Below are 15,046 nucleotides of genomic sequence, written 5' to 3'. Positions count from 1 at the left end.
AAACATATTTTTTTATTTGGCGTTATAGATAAATATGATAAATATCATTGTAAACCTATTTTAAGATATGAATATATAACATAATTAATATAATGGATTGATGAAAAGAGTTATTCTCCTTTATCGCAACTACTATTTTTATACCGTATACGGTATTTATATTGTTGTTATTTATTGTATAGGGCTATTCATTTTCTTACTACATATGCAGTGATTCATTTTGATGTGCGTCCTGAGTAAAACACGCACAAGTTTTGCTCAGGATGCATTATTTTATTTATTGTGCATCCCAAAGGACGCATCAAATTTAGAAAAACACAAACATGTTCTCACTAAGGAATTCCAGAACATCGTTTGCTCCTTTCTTAACCTACTAACAAGACACCCGATATGTTCCGAATAAAAAACACACACACTACAAAACCTGAAATTTCATTGGTCAACACTAAATGATTGACCAATGAGATCAAATGATACATGACATTACGGCAGGAAAATTGATGTCAATCACGATGCCACCAAATAAAGCAGATAAATTTTCTCCTGAACCAGGATAGATTGACCAGAGTTTATGAAAAAGAAGACAAGTGGCAATTAATCTGAAATTTATAACAATAGAGAGGTTCATACTGAAGGGAAAGCTGATCCAGGATGTGAAATTAAATTGATAGTCGCGATAAAGAAGCAGAGAAAACTCGGAAGTGTCCCAGTGATGGCACTTAGCCTGTCTATAATAGTATGGTCAATTAGGAATTAAGTTTGAATTAATGTAGCTTGTTCGATATTCTTTTTCTTTATGGAATAAAATATTGACTCATTGTTTTCGGCTTGGGACTCATATTTACGATTAAGAGGGGTCCTCAGGACCCATAAAGACCATTTTCAAAATGAATCTCTGATATGTCAATAAAATCCGAAGATTTTCAAAACCCCAACAGGCGTTTGTTTGATTCCATTAAACACAACTAATACCCCTGTTACAACATGTATGCAGGGAGATTGCTGTATAAACATTTATCGAAATGAAAATAAATATCAAAGAATTTAGAATTTAGGTTTTGTTCAACTTATCATTAAAGATGAAAAGTATATATCAGTTTATACCGTTTAGTATCAAACAGACACATATAATACATACTGCAATAAAGGTAAAAAAAATTGGAAAAAAAAATAATAGAAAAAATAAACAGTTAAAAATTCTATACAGATATTGCATATTGTCAAACCATTAAATTAGTAAGGAAATACACACCTACAAATAGGGACCGGGGGCACGGATACAACGTATGTTATTAGAATGCAAAAAAAAAAATATATGAACCAGGAACAAAATAAAATTCTGATAACAGGATAAAAAAAAAAATAATTACTGTATTTATCGTTAACAATTTTGACAAAAATAAACACAAATAACGTTTTGACAGACTGATCAATTCTCTCCAAAGTAAAGAACAGTTTTAGGTGGAAGCAAATCTATGTATTTTGTAAGAATTTTATAACTTAGAAATCTTATAGTTCTCTCTCTCTCTCTCTCCCCCCCCTCTCTGTCTCTAATTCTTTGATGTTAGTTGATAAATAACACTAAGTTGATATTGATGCAATGTACATGTATGTGTAATTCTTGCCGCGCTCGCCCCAACGGTAGCACCGTTAAACATATTAAAAAATTTAGAACTCCACAAATTGGTTTTATACTGGTGTCTCATAATATCGCGGTACTTATTTTTCCCTAAAAAAAGATATACTAAGTTATCATTTTCACATGTCATTAGTGCTGTTCAAAAAGCTTTTATTAGACTAGCTTTTCTGAGGAACATCAATTTCCCAACTTACGTAATTTATTTTGTGTGCTATTTTTAATTCACAAGTCTCATTCACATTCAAAATTAGAGAACTCCATTGTATCGCGGCATTGGAAATCTGGAAGCCAGGTTCAGTTATAAGGCCAAAAAAAAAATGATTCCTGTTTCCTGTCGCCCGACCGACCCTATCTTTTACCCTCCGACCCTAAAAGTTTTTTTGTGATCATGGTGGTGATCGGTAAATTCGCCAGAATTTCCTCAGAAAGAGAAGTGAAGATGACCAAGTCTTCTGAGTTCATAATCGTGTAAATTAACCTCACTGGCGAAAGAATGATAGAAAATTAATCTGCAGACATTTTTACTGCATAAATATACCTTGTGGTGAATAACTTGCGACTATCTTACCTTCAGGAGTTATAAATACGGGTGATGCAACAACATACTGTATATTGGAAATTACAAAAACAATGTTTATTACTTTAAATCCTGATATTACAGTTAGTCAATAACCTGTTATTAGTTAATAACTGCAATAAATGTTAAAATTATCATAAAACTACTTTCTTCATTATCTTGAGAATTAAACAGATCCTCTACATAACGTACGGTAGTTAGTCAAAGGGTAGTACAGAGAGTGATTTAATTAATCATGTTGATATTGACATTAAGCTACCGGTAATACAATACAAAAATATTTATCCATAAAAGGATAAATACATTCATACACATAGATTAAATTTTGCAAATAAAATTAGTTTTTATTTTTAATTAAAAAATTAATCTATTTTTTTTCTTTGCCTGTTGTTTTCTATACATTGCATGCATCAACAATACAAAGACCTTTGGAAATTTTAAATCATCTATTTACATACTGGGAATATACATCTCTCTCATTATTACACACATGCTCCAAGTTTTTAAAAATAAAATATTTTTTAAAAATAATTTTTTTTTCCTACCTACCTACCCTAATTTTTTTGGTCAAGTGACAGGAATCAGGAATAATTTTTGTTTGGCCTAACGGACAGTTTTTATTTTTTTTAAATAAAATATGATTCTTCATGAAAGCAAAGTCATTAAATTATATACATTCTATTATGCTTTTTATTTAGTTTTTTTTTTTTATATCAGATACATTGTGTACTTTTTATATGCCTTCTCTCCGGAAAATTTTTATTTGTGAGAAAAATTTTATTTGCCGATATATTTGACAACCTTCTTTGTACTCATCCTGAAGTTGGTGCATGAACTCCTTGTGGAAAATCGCGGAAAAAACGAGAATCCTATTTTTTGGAACATACCGCGATACAACGGAACCCGCGATATAATGAGAAGAGAGTATATTAAATTATTTCCAATATTTATCTATAACTTCCTATCGAAAATAGGTGACGTCGTTCAAAACAACTCTGGTTATGGCGGATCCATAAAATGTCAAATAGCTCCTAGAATTTTTGTTGATTTGAAAACAAAAAATCACATAAATACATAATGAATTGCTGATTGTTAAACTTAATATAACAAATGAATTATATTTTAGGGCAAACCTGGACAGTTTTTCTTAAGTGAAAAAAAAAATGCACTATCAAAAACCGGTAAAGCCAGGATATAAATGGCCTAGTACTCACCAAGTCCAATACATGGACAAATTGCAGTGGTTTTAATCCAAGAATACTGTTTGACATCATCATGTGTCTATCTTTTCCCCCTTTTTTCAAGCTCTGACACCATGGACACTGACATTCATGTCAGATAACCGGAAGTTGTGAAATTTTCCTTGCAGGGTGTAACTAAAATGGGTAGCGAAACCCGGGGCGGGCCGGGATTTTCGAAACTGATAAAACAAGTTGTAATAAAGTATTCCTGCAAATTTCGTGCAGAACAAATGAGTATTTTTTAAGAAATCAACAAAAACCCGGTTATCAGTTTCGAAAATCCCGGCCCGACCCGGGTTTCGCTACCCATTTTAGTCACACTCCCTTGCAGGCGAAGACTAATCACCGGAATATTATAATGACGTTCGCTCTGAAAGACACTTCGTATCGAGATAGACTCACATGCAAAAAGTATGTCATTTTTTATTATTTTTAATTTTTATTTTATTTAAAATAAACCTTGATATATTTTTAAGCAGGGACGTATATACTTCCCTGATTTTTTTGTATAAAATTTAAATAGAACAGCTTTGCAAAATATCAAAGAAACAGTCTGACGTGGCCCGGAATGGGTATGTCTACCCTCTATACTATAAAAACAATTGATTTATAGTATAAAGGGTAGAAATAAATATATATCGTTCTTCATTTACTAAATTATCTGGGAGCGTCTATGGATCACCAGAGGTTGAAGTCTGATCAAAAAACCTAAATTGCAAACTCATCAAAAAATTCTTGAAAGAAAAAAAAATTAAAACAAAACAAACATAATGATTCCACAGTAATTTAAGAATCCTCCTTATGCTATGTGCCTGCAATATCTGCCCACACAATAAAGTTTTGTAAATTTTGGGATTTAGAATTTATATGAGTTTTATAAACTTATTTTAGAGCAGACGGAGCTTGTAGATATATCGGTGCAAGTTTATATGAACTGGAAAATTATGAGCAGAAATCCGTCACAGATGGTCCATGCCGCCACAAGCACATGACCAGCCAGTAGAAATAAGCAAACTAAGGATCCACAAGGCAAGCTACAGGTATAAACAATATATACACAATCTTATTAAAATTAGACCTTTCATCTTGCTCTCTGTTATATATGGATACCGCTCGTGAAAGGAGATCCTTTCACGAGCGGTATCCATATATAACAGAGAGCGAGATGAAAGGTCTAATTTTAATTAGATTGAAACAATACAGCATTTAATCATAGATACCTTGAACATTGAAATGCATGTACCAAAACAAGATATGTTATCAGATTTTACATTTAAAAATTTTTAGTACAATTATTTTTACTTAACAAATATAAACCTCAATTTTGATTTGTAATGTTCTATTGATTGCTGATGAAATTAATTTAATTGAAAGGATTTAACATATTGACAACATATATAAAAATTTTTAATATATATCGAAGCAATCTAATCATTAACAGTTGAATGATATGTTATGTCAATTGTATTCAGTGACAGGAATTAATGCGCCAATTGAGGAAGTAAAAAATGCCTTCTTTGATCCTCGATATTTAAATGACAGAGCCCCCATTAGCGAGGAAGACATAACTGACTTTGCCCGTAAACTCCATCAGGTAAAACATATAAAATTTCCAGAATCTGCGATTGGTATATTATAAGTTACTGAAAAAAAATTTGACAAAATTTGAAAATTAAGGCTAAAAAAAAATCAAAGTAGACATGAAATAGAAGTTGATGTGCAATTTGTTAAAAAATGAATCCCTGAACAAAGAGTATGTTAAAATTTCAAGTATCTGGGATTAATAGCGAGCGCAGCTCGCCGGCGCGCAGCGCCGGAGCGAAGCGAGCTCTACTGGCAAGGCATGTGTGAATGGACAATTCGGACTAGTTGCACATTCATTCAACGGTTTTTTTTTGGCGTCAGTAAATCGGACCAGCAATGCATTGTTTTAATCGTCCCAGTACTTCCCTGTAATCATGGCAATTTTATCACTTCACACTCTCACGAGAATCAACAAGACAATGATATGTTTTACGGTGTAACCGTTTGGAGAGCGAAGCCAATATAAATGGGGCTAGATCAGTATATGCCTTTTTAATCATCTCTGGCATCATAAATTGTTTTGTTTGGACTCTAATCTCATTGCTTATTAAATTTGTTCAAGCCCGGCCCTGATATGCTATAGACTATAGTCTGCCCCAGGTTACTGTTTCCATCACATTTTGACATTGTTATAGAAACGTACACAGCTAAAAGAAATACAATTGAAATCCTTCATTAAAACATCTTTTGTTTTTTTACTGACATAGATTTTCACAGGAAAGAAAAATTTATCATTTGCAATATCACCATATATTTTTATTTAACAACCGCTTTTTCAGCCGAACAAGTAATAGAGAGAGAGAGAGAGAGAGAGAGAGAGAGAGAGAGAGAGAGAGAGAGAGAGAGAGAGAGAGAGAGAGAGAGAGAGGGGAAATTCAAATACAAAAACCTGTAAACAAATTTTCATTCTGGTATGTAAATAAATATTGTTTGAACTCTGAAATACTTCTTCTTTGTAAGCCAAGGGTTTTTGATCCGCGCCGCTCCTGGAGATCACAAACCCTTGGCTAGCAAAGGTAGGGATATTGATGAATAACTAATAATGAAGCAAAAAATCTTGGGACAGTTAAAAATTATTTTGATTCTATCAATATATATACATGTGTATTATTTTGATGTCTTATTGTCTAGTCTGAAGTAATGTATGCATATATATTGGATAAAACCTGGCTGCAGCTACATGTAGTATCTACATTGCAGATCTCTGGATAATTTCTCAGCATGAAGTATTTTAACATTTTACTCCCTTATTTTAAATGTATATATGCATAAAACATGAATTAAAGAGTAAAGGCGTAATTTTTTTTATAATAAGAAAATCAATTTTCTTGAGAATATTTCTCAAGTATGGACAGATATTAAGATTATTTTTGTTCCCTAAATTCACTAAAATTTGTCATCCAAACACTGAATTATTAAATATTCAGTGATTGATTTGTGCATTAAAACTAGAGAATTGAGATAGTACCCTAGCTAATTCACATCATAAGGTGCAAATGATGTATATTGTACATACCGGGGTGTATAATTTAATCTGAGTTTGTCTGACAAATGTCTTACATTTAGTGCATGTACAATGCATATTTTTGATTGTGAATGCAGATCAATACTTCCTATTATAAATAATTTTTAAGTATTTATAATGCATATTGCTCCAAATAATCTCCCTATTTGCTTTTATTTTTATGGCAGATTGTTAGTAATTTGAACATTATTGTATTTTTTAATCATATACGAATGGTTTACACATTTTTTTGGGGAGGGGGGGGGGGGGTGAATTAGAATGGGGAAATATTTTACAATGTGTCTGTCATATATAGAGTGTAATTTCTATTTTTAGACATATGTACACGTGTTGTCTATAGGGAGAGCTTCGCTCTCACGGGCCCGAAGGGCCCGTGAGAGGGCTTCGCCCTCTATAAAAACAATAACGATGTTACGACATACAGTCAGTGCTACCTCTAAAGTTCACGTCAGTACACGCTCAATCAAAAATAATCGAGTGACGTCACAAAGGTTTACACATTGATAAGATGTTTTCGGCGTTAGTCTCGTTCAACCAGACGCTCAGCTGTCTCCGTAAATCTCCGACAACAGAGCTGCTCGTCGGAAATTTACGGAGACAGCCGAGCGTCTGGTTGAACGAGACTTGTAAAAAATCAGCTCAAATAACGTTACGTCCGCCATGTTGCCGTTTAAATTTTGACGCTTGCCCTGTAAAGAAATTTATGAGGCAACCACGTGACGCGATTCATCCAATGACGTCGAGACATTCTAGTCCGAGGCAAAACAACAGGTTTTGTGCATGTAAAAGATGAAAAAAAGTCTTAATACATTGCATAATGGCGCGAAAACTATCTGCAATATGCAAATTGTAAACCCCGAAAACTAAAAAAGGAATTAGGTAATAAAACAATTATTTAATGCTTGAACAGTCAATAGACCAGAATTTTCCCCTTGGTGCAGGGAACAGCCTTTGGCCTCGGGCAATAGATCATACTGAGCTGTTCTCTGCACCTCGGGAAAAATATTCTGGTCTATTGACTGCTCAAGCATTAAATAATTGTATAATATTTCATTTGAAACAGCGTCACAAAATTGGGTCAGACTTTTCATTCACGATGATATGTTTCACACGGTAAACTTTCACTTCATTTTACTACAATCACATTCAGAATGCCTCTTGTGTTAAAAAAATCAACAACAAAACAAAAACAGAAAACAAACACATGAATATTTATTGACATCGGATTTTATCCAGTATGTACACGCTCAGTTGTGTGAAAAAATGACAGTGTGTCAGAAATAGTGATTTCCCCAAATGCTTCGAGTACAGCCATTTTAAAGTTGTCGCTAAGTCTTACTCTGTACCGGTCATTTTTAAGCAAAGTTTTCACTTTCCGAAAACATTGTTCTGCTGGGTTTAGATCCGGGGAATAAGTTGGTAGGAACAAGTATTCTGCTCCAATTGTGGGAAGCCAGTTCATTCAAATCCTCTCAGCGGCATGGTGGTGTATACATGTAGGGGCATTATCTACCACTAGCACGTCACCCACATGGATAGCCCTCTCCCCATCGTCTGTGAAGCTATTTGCCGCTTCACCCACAAAATCAACGTATTTGGTGGTGTCTGATGGCCCATCAAGAATATTAACATATTTAACACCCGTAATGCTTACTAACAAGTTAACTGTATAATTAGAAGTTCTGCTGTATCGGGTCATTTCTACGCACTTTGAACCCTTACAGAATGACCGTAAGTTGGTTGCCCGTCCGCAAGTCTTATTCCCATTTCGTCCATGAATTCAGCCTGAAGGGATCTTTGTTAAAAACATAATTGAAATACTGATGCTTGTAATTGTGTTGGAATGTTTGAGCAATTCATCTCGAATTGTTTGAAGCTGAATAGAAGGTATTTCGTTTTTTAATGCCTTGATAATTCACGATCTTCATTTCCAATTTTCCAATCTTTTGTGTTCATTGGTTTACGAGGAGAAATGGAAAAGTTTTCTTTATATTTCGCCCAGAGATTTGAAACAGTCGATTTTGAAATTTTATACTTTTTTGCCAAATTTGCGCCTAAACCACGAGGACATTTGAGATCCCCCACTGAAGCACCGCCATTAATCAAGTCGCATTTCTCATGTCTCTAAAAAGAGATTTTCCATTAATATTCAATCTCCATTGTTTGCTTAAGGAATCTATTTAAAAATAAACTGTACATGCAGATCTGAAAGAAGAAAAAAATATATTTAAAAAGACGATAAAATTATGTTTTTATATACATGTATATCTATCTTCTTTTCAAATAAAATGCTAGCCTTATACTACGTCAATTTAAAAAATATATCTATTTTTTTAACTGACACCAATCTACGCACTACATCATTATAATTTATAATTAATATAATCTAAGAGATCTATAGACTACATGTATACGTAAAGCATTTATGGATCTATGTACAATATATTAAAAACTTCATTTGCTCTGTGGTTTAGACTAACCGAATTTTTTTTCTAAGATAATACACGATTTGGGGGGGGGGGGGGGGGGCAACTACCCTCAAATTTTTTTTATCAACTTAAGATATCTATTTGATTAAACATAAAGAAACAAATATCCATTAGCAAAAACAGAATAATAGAGTTAATAAACTGATAAAAAAAAATCCCAAATTGAAATTCGTAACAATGGATTCTTCTATCAAACGATTCTTAGGGTACCTAATTTGCCTGATAGGGGGTATGAGTGTCCCTCTTCCATTTAATTAATATATCCTGACATAGGTCTAAATTAAATCATTGATCAAACATCATAAATATCATTCGTGATTAGACCATGTTGGCGATCTGTGCGGAACCAAAGCGAATCAGTGCTAGTTTTTTGGTTTTCGGGGGGGGGGGGGGGTGGACGGAATGACAACAAAATTTTCTGGCTTTTATTTCATTATGAAAATTAGGATTAGATCAAATAGTTGTATATTTTCATGATTCATCTCATACCCCAAAATAATATTTTACAGAATCAATATAGATCCATCTCTAAACAGTATGTACATATATAAAGTAAATTAATTAACTGTACATACGATGCAAAACACATTTATGTACTCACGTCTAGCTCTCACTGGAAATCTACATGTATTTTTGCTCGTGTATATATCAAGAGAAATTTGATTGGTTGGTGATATCAAGCGCGTAACTTCAACGAACTTTTAGCGCGCAAAACATTTCGATCGGTCCTGGAGATCAGTCAAGATTGAAAATGTCGTCATCAAAAATTGTGTCCGATGATTACCGAGAGATTGATTTTAAGATACATTACGACTATTACGGAGAAAAAAGATGCACCATGATTGGAGTTTCATTGCGTGAACTACTATCCCTTGGGTATGTTGGCCTGGAAGGACTTATTCAGTCACAGATAAGATACCTGGGACGGATGCCGGTCTTGCGCATCATGTACAAGGATGATGAAAATGACTTTATTGATATGATGGAAACCAATTTCAAGAAATTCATTCGACAAGTAAGATCAATTCAGATTTGTGATCGCGCTGTTGTTAATCTTAAAGTAACTGAGGGTTCTTCGCCAGCCGGAAACAAAGTTGGAATATCGGACGACAGGTCTAAATCTAAGTGCGTAAATGTTGAGCAAGATCCGGGACCGCAAGCGAGAAAAGGCTTGGATTTCCCAACATTGTCACAAGATTCTGAAGCAAGTATGTTTGACTTCTTCGAATATAAATCCCCCCTTGATTATTCCCTTCAATACATTGAGGAGGAAATGAACCAGTTGGGGGTACAAGTCCAGTCTGCCAAGGAGCGCCTGACAGAACTCACGGATAGGTATTGTGCAGTTGTTCAGGGCCGATGGAAACAGTGCTCGAACTGTCATTTGCGACTGGATCACAATATTCGACAATGTCGAATCGACAAATGCGTTACCTCTGAACAATGTTGAGATTTGAACAATTAAACATCCCGATCAAAAATTGATTGTGGATTCCGCTGCCGATACTCTAAAAAAGCTTGAACGTGAATGAATTGTCACATAAAAGAGACGAATATGAAATGAGACTAAAAGCGAAAAACAGTGCATCCCAGTCCTTTTTACAAAGAGTAAGAACACACCTCATAAATGGCAACAAAAATAAATATCTTATACCAACGGCAGAATGGGTGATTCCTAAATCGGCTGCAGTTAACGTTGATTTAGCAAAGCTTGAGAAGCATTTTAAAGGAAAAGTCCCCGCGGAGTTGGAAATAGTATCCACCCTATTCGAAAACATTATAGCAGGATACGACAAAGCCAACGCCCCCCAATCTCCCATAGCGAGTACTTCAACAAATCCAGCGGGGAGACTACTGGAATACAACTCGCTAATGGCAGTGAAATTCCCGCGATTATCTGGTAAGACACTTAATTTAGATCTTTGTAAAATTTACGTTTGCTGTTTGCAAGAGAGAGAGAGAGAGAGAGATGGTTTATAGCTCCTGGTCTGACAAAATTCGGATGAACAACCTGGGCGCTCGCCTCTGACAGTTTCTTATGTGTTAAAAACTTGCAATTTAATATGGCGCACAAAAATTTGGTATAATTATGTGATTAATCTTATTTTCGTACACATTCCGTGTATTAATTCGTTTCAAAATTGTAATAAATTGTAATAAATTGTAGTAAATTGTTTGAAGAATTTAATGATGCTATTTTGTTTTCACAGAATTCGCGTAAAAATAAGGTAAATCATAGAAAGTTTATGTGCTCCGTAAATTATAAGTTTTTAACACGTAAAAACTACCTCCTAGGTCATGCATCCTATTTTTTCAGACTGGGTGCTACAGACCTGCAGCTAGATCAAAATCAAACCAGTCAGAACCGGTTATTAAATACAGCAATCAGTCAATTTTTTTATTAAATCAACGGTCTGGCAATTCTCTAATTTATTTTTTCGCTAAATCAACACAGGAATCTACACTTCTTATTTACTAACGCCTATGAAAGATCTCAGTCGTATAAATTTACTAAAGACTTGTTTTTTTTTAATTTTAGAATCTCCACAGTGCCTTCCACCGAAGAAAAGATAAATTATGATCTAAATACGGGAGTCTGTACCTTTTCCGAGTTTATTTTGTTTTGTTTTGTATTTTCCAAGTAGAAATGAATGTGGAATAAAATTTTGATTACTTAAAAAAGCGTTGAAGGTTTCGTCAGTTTATGAATATTGAGTAGCTAGTTCTATCAGCGATGTCAGTATTTGACAGCTTGTTTTGCTGCGCAAACAAGATAGTCACCTCCTACCGAAAACCCAAGCTCGTGTTATAATGGTTCTAATTGTAAAACAAAAAATTGTTTAAGCTGTCTCCTAAAAGACTTAAAAGAAAAGGGATCTCTTATTTTAAACCAAAGACAAATTCAATTGCAAATTTCGATGAAATCTACATTTAAAAGCACTGAGCTCTATTTTCAATGCTGTCATTCCTATTAACCCTATAATACCGGTATCTATTTTATACAACAAATCTGTTTTGTTGAGATATTTAAATGATTGTCGTCGATCAAACATCCTGCATGACAGGTACAGCTGCCTGATTGATGACCGTCGGTGCCTGGTAAGATACCAATACCCACTGCGTGTACATACATATTTTTTTTCATGAAAGCATGGCATTTCGAACGAATGCATCTCTACAGGCTAGCGCAAACATCGTATTTTGAAAGAGTGTGCGGGGGGGGGGGGGGGTTAGAAGAGCAGGCCGACCAACCGAAAATCAAGACGAAAAACAATAAACTAAAACAATCATTTCACACATTTTCTATCTGAAAACCCTCAGCGGAACCCTCTGTATATGATCTGTTACCTAGACAAATTGTGAAAAATTACCAACCACAATATATTTTATTTCACAATATTAGGAACTTTGGAATTTGATAAATTGCAAACATAGCGAAATTTCACCTTTGTAAAAAAGTATTCAGTAAGTTTGTTGGTAAAATCGCCAAAACTTTCTTCTTTTTTTTTTATATCGTAACAAATACATGTAATAATTAAGCAATATATATATAGTGCCTGTTTGGGAGGATAACAGTGGAAATTGACACCCTGAGAAAACCATTGTCAACCGACGCGGATTACTACCAGGTAATGTCTCTGATTGTACCTTTTGCAAAACCAATATTTACGATGCTCTTTAATCTGGATAGAGCTATGCAAAGTTCCCACCAAGGCTGATAAAGATGACAATATGTATTTCTTCTATAACAATACACAATATAATTATATACACACCTTATAAGTTGAGGCTATATATATTTGTTGCATGTTACAGGTGCTGCGGTTCATTGACCATCAACTCCCAGAAAGCATTGCTTTGGAGGGATTTATTGCAGATTTTGAAGTAGCCCTGTGGAAGGCCTTAAAGGACCGGTTCCCTGGAACACCCATCCAAGGCTGTGTGTTCCACTGGACACAGGTGGTGTTAGGAAAGTCCAGGAGCACGGACTTCAGGTAAATGTAAATTCTAATGCACTTGAATGCAATATTTCCTACTGGTAAAACTTAGTTAATAATTCAGTATTTATCAACATAAATTAAACGTTATATTGTTTGATTTCTATACATCAATAATCAAAGTACTGAAGTACTGACGGGAGTTGATTTTATCGATGATCATTTATTTTAAAATCAGCTTATCTTGCATGACAATTAGTTTCTAGTCTGTATTTGAATTACACAGTTTTTTATTAAATGAATTTTAGACTTTTCTGACAAGAATTTCGAGAAACCTCATATGAATCATGTGCAATATTTAAAGATAGATTTCAAACTATGTATAAGTAATTAAAGCAATTCTAAAAATGTTAGGGATCCAAGCACTATTGATATCGAACTCTAGTCGCGTTCAACCAGACTCTCGGCTGTCTCCGTTAATCTCCGACAAGCAAGAGAGCCTTTCTGCTTCTCGTAGATTTACGGAGACAGCCGAGCGTTTGGTTTAACGAGGCTATATTTAACTCTGGCGTAGGAATACACGAGACTATAAAAATATCTTAGTTTTTCGTATTATATAAAATCTGACTTTTTTCAAAGTGTTTTATTGATAAGTTTCCTTAAAAAACAATGGTTCAGCATACATTACTTTGAACTTTTCTATTATTTTCAAGAACTAAGTCTTGTGCTTATAGGTCCAGACACTGTTTCACTTTCGGTTTGCCAGAGTAACTGCATAGGAGAGTTGATTAAAATCAACTCCCAATAAAAAATCAGTATTTCTTTGCAAAATGAAAATATACTGAGACAAATTTGTTATCAGCACAAATAGCATTTATTAGGTTTAATATGTAAGCAATTGGTTTTTAGCAATTTGGTATGGCAATGCTGTTGTCCATGAATGAATTAAATGGTACTAGTATTTTTATTCAAGGTACAAATACTCATACATGTTTATTTCTTACAGACTGCCTATAACAAGAAGCACTCAGTCTACAAGTTCGTGCGCCAACTCCTGGCCCTGCCATTTGATCCTCCCACCTGAGCACATTGAGGAGACCTTCCTACGTCTGGATGGTCGTGCACCAGAGGTTCTTGCTCCAGTGATGGACTTTGTTTACAGGACGTGGATCCGTTCTTCAGTCTTCAAGATCGATCACTGGAGTGTGTTCATGACTTCCATCCGGATGAACAATGATGTGGAGGGATAGCACAACCGCCTAAACACCAGTGTTGCCACCAGGGGATTGGTTCCCTTCTACCATCTTCTTCTTGTTCTGCACAGGGAAGCGACCAACATCACAGTGCAGATGAAGATGGTGTCTGAAGGGAAGATGCAGAGATTCCAAAGGTAGAGGACCTTACAGGTGGAAGGTCATGTCTTCAAGCTCTGGAACGACTACTGTGAAAGATCGATCAGCACGAGTGAACTGTTAAAGGGCCGTGCTGCCATTTATGGACCACCAACTTTGAACATGTGATTCATATTGATATCGTGACACTTGTGTCCCCCTTCGTAAATTGTGCATCTTGTAATGTAAAAATAAGTATGTTTGTTATTTGTTATTATTTATTTATTAAGTATGTTTGCAAGGTAGGAAGGCATTATTTGTATTGAAAAAAAATATTAGAAACATGTTTCTTAATCATAATACTTTGCTATCATTGTTTGATTGCTTTGTTGGCAGTGTCATTAACTATGCTTCTGAGGTATGGGGTTCATTCAAAGCACCTAATATATTGAGAAACTTCATCTTGATTTTTGTAAACATATCTTGGGAGTTAAAAGGTCAACTTGAATAAGGACGCTGTCCTCTGCTGTACCAAAGAATGTTCAATATAGTTAAGTTCTGGTAAAAAAAAATACTGTACCATAATAATTGTATTATTCAACATTGCTACTAAACACTTTATGACTGAGTCGAAAAACATAATGCAAAAAACTGGTTGTATCATGTTAAAGATTTTTTTGCCTATGTTTAAAATTCATAATGAATAAAAAGGTGGATGTAGC

At 34.4% G+C, this 15,046-nt stretch overlaps 2 protein-coding genes across 2 annotated transcripts in view; one reads left to right on the top strand and one right to left on the bottom strand.

Moving 5' to 3' along the window:
* Positions 1 to 3,590, bottom strand: part of LOC128183550 (major vault protein-like) — a 182,739-nt gene extending 179,149 nt beyond the window's left edge. Inside the window, exon 1 of the mRNA XM_052852605.1 lies at positions 3,431 to 3,590. Coding sequence (XP_052708565.1) covers positions 3,431 to 3,493 — 63 coding nt within the window. The 5' untranslated portion in view covers positions 3,494 to 3,590. The remainder of the gene's footprint in view (positions 1 to 3,430) is intronic.
* Positions 3,591 to 4,025: 435 nt separating this feature from the next.
* Positions 4,026 to 15,046, top strand: LOC128185253 (uncharacterized). Its single transcript, XM_052854897.1, has 6 exons — positions 4,026 to 4,029; positions 4,477 to 4,497; positions 4,930 to 5,051; positions 12,610 to 12,684; positions 12,872 to 13,050; positions 14,000 to 15,046. Exons 1-6 carry the CDS (start codon positions 4,026 to 4,028, stop codon positions 14,241 to 14,243), a joined length of 645 nt encoding a protein of 214 aa, XP_052710857.1. The 3' UTR covers positions 14,244 to 15,046.

The sequence above is a fragment of the Crassostrea angulata genome, chromosome 5, assembly GCF_025612915.1.
Source record: "Crassostrea angulata isolate pt1a10 chromosome 5, ASM2561291v2, whole genome shotgun sequence".
NCBI classification, from domain to species: domain Eukaryota; kingdom Metazoa; phylum Mollusca; class Bivalvia; order Ostreida; family Ostreidae; genus Magallana; species Magallana angulata.
This window is presented reverse-complemented; position numbering and strand designations above follow the sequence as displayed.

Bases quoted from the DNA above. Each gene is read 5' to 3' on its own strand.
- LOC128185253 (XM_052854897.1), top strand. The intron at 5,052-12,609 runs GTAAAACATATA...ATATATATATAG, and splicing joins TTGCCCGTAAACTCCATCAG to TGCCTGTTTGGGAGGATAAC. The intron at 12,685-12,871 runs GTAATGTCTCTG...TGCATGTTACAG, and splicing joins CCGACGCGGATTACTACCAG to GTGCTGCGGTTCATTGACCA.